The following is a 6,469-nucleotide window of genomic DNA, read 5'->3' on the forward strand; positions in this document are numbered from 1 at the left end:
TAACTGCACATAAAAATACTAAAAATGCCTGAATGATCAAATAAGAATTTACCATCCACTTTTTTTCATAATGCACTCTAATTGCATCTGTAATGTAAAGACCTATCACACAGTTACACTATTAAACTACACACTAAAAACCCAGTGCGGCCTTTAACTTTTATCCAGGGCTGTGGCTGACAGCCAGGAAAACCAGACTCCCCTTCATTACCTAACTTCTATAATTTGCAGGGGTGAAGTTAAAGGTTGAACACCACATTGTTGTTTACTTCTACCACTCAGCATAGTTAGAGATGTAAACAGCTGTAACAAGGCTACACGCTGTCAGCTTGATCACCTCGCTGTTGAATCTCGTGCTTCGCTGCAGCTGTTGTATTTTCACAGGTTAGTCATTTCTCCTAATGTGTATGAAGGTGGTAGGTCTTTTCACAATGGTTTGATATTTCATTCGAATAAACCTTTTTTCGTTCTAACAAATAAGAGCCTGGAAGCCTTGGGGGAAAAATTATTATTGTGGCCAAACAATAAAAGCACAACCTACGTCTCTTTAATTTCAGGTTTCACTGTTTGCATAGCAAAAGAAACAGTCACTGGGTGTAGCTGACATGATGTGCACGTGCAGGAGTTATAACCACCAGTTATACCTCTGTGTTTTGGTAATATGCCGTTGTTGACAAAATAAATATCAACACAGTCTATGCTGATTGAACTCAAAACTTCTACAAAGGCCTGAGAGATGTTGCTCATTTGCAGTTCGTTAAATAAAGTTTCCTGAGAGTTGGTGTGCAGTACTGTTAATCCTACAGCGCCACTGAGTTAGCGCATGAAGACGACTAGTAGTGGAATGTAACTTAGTACATTTAAACTGTGCTTCTAAACTCTGATACTTGACACTGCTTGTTTTAAGTTTTCAGGTGCTCGCCTGCTACATCATGCTTAATTGCATCATTTAATACCTAGCTGATCACTTGAATCAGGTATGTTGGAGAAGGGGCGGGCGGGGGGTTTGGGGAGAACCTGTAACAATGTTTTGAGAACAAATGAGTGGAGTAATATATAAGTAGGTAAGCCAACTCATGTTAACTTACAGGATATGAGCACATAAATATTTTATGGGAGAAAAGACTGTGTTTGGGCAATTGGGCCTATTCCTTCAGTGGGGAGAGTGAACTTGAAGACAGTAAGTGTTTCATGAAGTTCCAGAGAATAGTTATCAATGAGAGACACACTCAGACACACAGAACCATACAATCACACATTAAATGCTTCTAAGAAAATTTAGTTGATGTTCATTAAAATAAAAATACAATTTTGAATAAATCTCCTAAAAACATGAGCATATGCAGAAAACTGTGAGATTTTAGTGCCCTTATAGCGCTTTATTGCCCTGAGGTAACCAGTTTCTGGTGGGGTCAAATTTAATTTGCATGATGTTTGATGCAAGGACACAGACCATTTTTCTAGCGTTGCCTCTGTACACCAACACATTAGACTGTAAATAAATAATTGAATTCATGCTGATGAATACAAGCAGGCTTCTATAAATATGTATAAGCTTTGGCTATTGCTCACAGCTTAGACACAGGCAACTTGTGACATGCTTTTCAAAGCACTGACTGCTGGTTTTACTCAGGAAAATTGCAGGTGAAACTAATCCAATAATGCAGGGATGTCAAACTAATTTTACATGACGCACCAAATGCAGCTCCACTTTGATCCTTAGTGTGGCAAATGAATGAAACTCCGCCCTTTGTCAGTGTAAAGAAGTTTCAACTTCACATTTAATCCCTTAGATATCTTAATATAAGAAAAATTTGTGCAATTTCAACAGTTTTTCTACACGATAAAGGAATGCTGCTGTAGTAAATGAAAGAAGTCCGCCAGCATGACTCTTTGGGCATAAATTGTAAGAAATAAATGTGTAAATTCACAGTAAATTATCCTGTAATTATAAAACAGAAAATTGTTATTTTATAGAAAATGTCCTTTTTTGTTTGATTCTTTTTTTTCTTCTTTTACTGTGGACCTAAACAAAACAGAAATATCTACTTTTCTGTAATTTTATTGTTTATTTATTAATTAATTAACTGGTGCAGTAAGAATGGCATTGAGGGAGATCTTCATCAGTGGAAAAAGCTGTAAAACTCGTGAAAATACAGCTAAAAGCCTGAAATTTATCCCAGACTTTTAGGGACACCCGTGACACAGTGGATGCTCCACCTGGTGACACGTGCTGCTCCTGGGGTCATGAGTGTATTGCATCAGCGAGGATGCTTTAGTTGAACCGACACAACTTAACCGCGTGGCGGCAGTGCTGTGCAACATATATACAAGCCAATAAAGGACGTGGGGGTCAGACTATGCTTAGTTGAATCTTAAAGCATCTATGAGTTCAACTCTTGACAAACCCGACGTGCAAAGAGCTGCACGGAGACTTGCATCAGTGTTGCCTTCAGGGTGCAAACGGCCCGGAAAAGATGAGCGGTAAACAGGGTGCAGCTAATTGCAGGCGAGCCCAGAACAAACATATTTGAGTGGCTGCTGCCAGATCTCATTTCATTGGTCAATTTTGGATCAGACGCTGCTGAAGCCCCGCCTACAGCCGTCATGCAGCCCAACTGGCTCTGCAGTAAAACCCAAAGAGGCCGGACTTTTAGTCCTTCCTACCGCCCAAACCCGGCTACTGGGTATAAAAGGAGCGCTTATCTGTCAGTCAGCTGGAGAAATTTGTATTTTTCTTCCCAGCGGGTGCTGTACACTTCCTGAGAAGACTTGAGTTAACCAACCGGGACACCAGGAAAGCTTTCCCTCAGGTTTCCAGGTCAGTCTTTTACTCAGTGCCTCTCTAACAGAAGAGATGTTTGAATTTCAGCAGCAGGAAATCAATGTGTTTCGGGCGTGATGGTATAGATTTGAAGCGTACGGAAGTCTTTTATTAATCTGTTTTCTATTAGAGATGTCAGCTCGCTGTGTCGTTCTCCTGCAGCCAGGCTCTAGTCCGGCGTGCTGCAGGTGCTTCGCTGTCCGTGCTGATTATGTAAAGCTGTCTCAGAGGGATTTGGCCTCGCTGTGCTGCATTTCTGCAGTGTCTGATCAATCTCCCTGCACCTTTCCTGCATCCTAATCCTCCCTTCATCTTGCAGATCACCAAAAAAGCCAAACAGTTCTGCCTTTAAAGATCCACCCCACCCGTCTGTGCTACACTGTAACCTTACAGCCTTCAAAATGATGCAGATCAGCAGCGACTCCGTCGGCAACAAGCACTCCCTCATTAACGTCATGCACCGCTTCATAGCGGCCGCCAACAACATGGACGAGACCATCATGGTGCCGAGCCTGCTGCGAGACATGCCGCTGGACGAGCAGCAGGCTAACAACAACAACGAACCGCCGTGCAGCAACAAGCAGAGGGACATGTACGAGCATTACCTGCTGCTCAAGTCCATAAAGAACGACATGGAGTGGGGTCTGCTGAAGAGGGAGGTGAGCAGCGGTGCCAGCTTCCTGGAGATGGCGGTGAAGCAGGAAGAGCAGCAGGCGGTGAAGGGAGACATACACGTGGATGACAACGCTGACCTGCAGCATCAGTTTCATTATCACCTCAGAGGACTGTTTGGCGTGCTGTCCAAGCTGACCATGCAGGCAGACCACCTCACCAACAGGTACAAGAGGGAAATTGGAGGAGGAAACTTCATGAGATAGAAGTAACTGCATTTGTTTTCCTCCCCCCCCCTTCTCCTCAAACTGACTCGAAATAGTGAGGTGTTTTGTGACGGGCCAGATCTCTTCCAAAACTCTCAGATGGACAGTAACTGACCAGGGCAACCACTCCTGGCTTCTCCTGCTACTGAATAACACTCCACCTTCAATCCTGTCTGCCACCCCCTCCCATCAAATTCATTAAAAAAAACCAGTGATCCTGCGCATGTCGTCGGCCTGCCTTTTCTGGAGAGGCTGACACGTTCGTGCTTGGTGGAGGTTTACCGAATAAAGTCCTGATGAAGCACAGCTCTGATTTAGGCAGAACGTTTTCCCTCACTTGATCAGCATTTCAAATTTAAATGAATTTCAAGTTGATGTAAATAAAGTTTCTGCCCATAGGAGATCGAATGCTGGTTATTCTGTCCCTCCTTGTAAATATGGTCATTTTATTAAAGCTGAGCTGAAGGGTTCCCGCCTGCAGAGCTTTTAAAGCTTTCCACTCAATGCTACAACAAGGTGTGCCTTGACTTTTTGTACCATACCCTGTTCAATTCCTTCCCACATTGTCACTGTAAGTTGTTCATTATGTGGCTTAAATGTTTGTCTATGGAAATGTAATTTGAAAATCCAATTTTATATTGATGCAGTAAAATGGAAATAAACATGAAGCTAATAACGTTTGTCTTGTCTGTCATTAGTAACAGGAAGGATGTTCAGACTCCCTCAAGTAGCCTGCCTATAAATGTTTACCTCAATCTCTGCTCAGATGTAAACTAGTGTCTGATGTGACCTTCTTGGCGAAGGATGATACTTCAGCCAAACTTCTGAGGGGAACCCCTAAAACGTATGCATGTTGTTCAGGCCTGTGACATGTTAATGTTTCAAAAGGAGTGTGTGGATGTTGCAAGAGTAATTCTAGAAGGGTTTTAGGTGGGGGTGGCAATTTTGGCACTAAATGAGTAAGCAGTGCTGGGATCTCCACACATCTAATCTTGTATCTGATGCAAATTGCCTGGAGTCTGTTTTTAAGCACCTCAGTATATCGTCTAAAGTACATGGGCACAAGTTTATTTTTGAAAGTGTAACTGGACTCTTACCTAAATGCATACTCAGTCCAAATTGCTTAAATCTTTAAAAACTGGTCAATGAAATCCTTAAACTTGACTTAGCTGAAATCAAAATGCCAAACAATCCGTTTCAGAATGTTAAAGTCTAAACTTTCCCATCAGAACTGAATAATCCTGAAACAAAGTTCACATCTCACACTGTACAAATGGTAGCTGCAAGAGGACAATAAATGGCAGTAAAGCAAACTGAGCCATCAGTGTTAAGAATTTATTTGGGTGAGATAATAAAACAGCAAATGGTGACAGAGAACATGGTCTGTGGAACCTCAAGTAGTTTTGAAAGATTTGCTTCGTCACATTTAGTTGATCTGTAAGTTGCTCCAACCAGAAGCCCATCAATCCATCCATCGCTGAGTAAAGCCCTCCCCTTAGCAACAGCTCCACCAAGAGCAGCCAATCCAGTTGCAAAGAGTCCCTCCCCCCTCCCTCTTTTCTCTCTCAAAGGCACAGCAGTGATTAAGAGATTGTAATGTGGTGAGGGGCATCCAGGAAGCAATGGGTCCACCACACTGGCGCTCCTCTGGCGAGCAGCAGCGAGGACGCTGGGGTCAGGGAGTTTGCATGAAAAGTGCTGTGGCGAGAGGCTGCAGTTCTCTGTCTCCTCTCACAATGGGCCTCACAGATGGCTGCGAATCAAAATGGCTGGTCAGTGTGCCTCAGCCCACTCAGATAAACTGGGTTAACCCAACTGGTGACAGCTGGCCACATGGGGAATTAAAAAGAAAAGCAACCTTTACACCGATCTAATTTATAACTAAGAAATAAATAAATGGGCATGTTTGCCTGTCTGTTCATGTATTTTTATTCTATTTCTAACTGTGCTTTAATTTGATGCTTGTAAAAATCCACTGTAAACACCAGCACATCACCAAATGGTTAGAGATTAGCTTTTAAAATATAATGGAGTTCTTAGCTAATACACAGTAAACAGCTGGTGGAGACCAAAAACTGAGCTTTAAGACTAGATATTGGAATTACACTGTCCAGTTATATACAGTTAGGTCCATAATTTGTTGGACAAAGACACAGTTTTCATAGTTTTACCTTTGTAACCCATTTCAGTCAATGCGTGATTGATTTGGAGACCTTCAGCTTTAATTTAAAAAGGTTTTGCAAATGTTTTGAATTAACTGTTGAGGAATTATGGAGATCTTTTTGCACAGCACCTCATTTTTAGAGGTTCAAAATTAATTTGACAAACAAATAAATTAAATATGAGGACTGGATTTAATTCTTGGATGAAAATCATTTGCAGTAAATGACTACCCAAAGTTTAAAATCCATGGACATCACCAATTGCTGTGCTTCCTGCGGGCGGCTTCAGTTGTTGCTTGAATTTGGGTCTCTCTGCATTCACGTTTGTATTTAATGACTGAAAAGCTGCTCTGTTGGGTTTAGATCAGGTGACTGATTTGACCATTGAATATTATCCCAGTTCTTTGCCTTGAGGAATTCCTGGTTTGCTCCGTGTGCTACTGTGTTGGTGTACAGTAGCACCAACAAATTGGTGTCTTTTGTCTGCCAATAAATTAGTGATCTAACTGTGCAAACACAGCTACAATAATGTTGCTCTGTGCTCATGTAGACTTCTGAATGTCTATATAGGCAAATGTTTGCTCAAAAGTTTGTTTGTTTTAACA

General features: G+C 41.9%; 1 protein-coding gene across 1 annotated transcript; it reads left to right on the forward strand.

Moving 5' to 3' along the window:
• Positions 1-2,667: 2,667 nt before the first annotated feature.
• On the forward strand, positions 2,668-4,382 carry mid1ip1l (MID1 interacting protein 1, like). The gene is made up of 2 exons (XM_003445209.5): positions 2,668-2,821; positions 3,144-4,382. Exon 2 carries the CDS (start codon positions 3,226-3,228, stop codon positions 3,700-3,702), a length of 477 nt encoding a protein of 158 aa, XP_003445257.1. The 5' UTR covers positions 2,668-2,821; positions 3,144-3,225; the 3' UTR covers positions 3,703-4,382.
• Positions 4,383-6,469: the final 2,087 nt, after the last annotated feature.

Source organism: Oreochromis niloticus, linkage group LG2, assembly GCF_001858045.2.
Source record: "Oreochromis niloticus isolate F11D_XX linkage group LG2, O_niloticus_UMD_NMBU, whole genome shotgun sequence".
NCBI lineage: Eukaryota > Metazoa > Chordata > Actinopteri > Cichliformes > Cichlidae > Oreochromis > Oreochromis niloticus.

Coding starts and splice junctions, on each gene's coding strand:
- mid1ip1l (XM_003445209.5), top strand. CDS start 3,226: ATGATGCAGATCAGCAGCGACTCCGTCGGCAACAAGCACTCCCTCATT.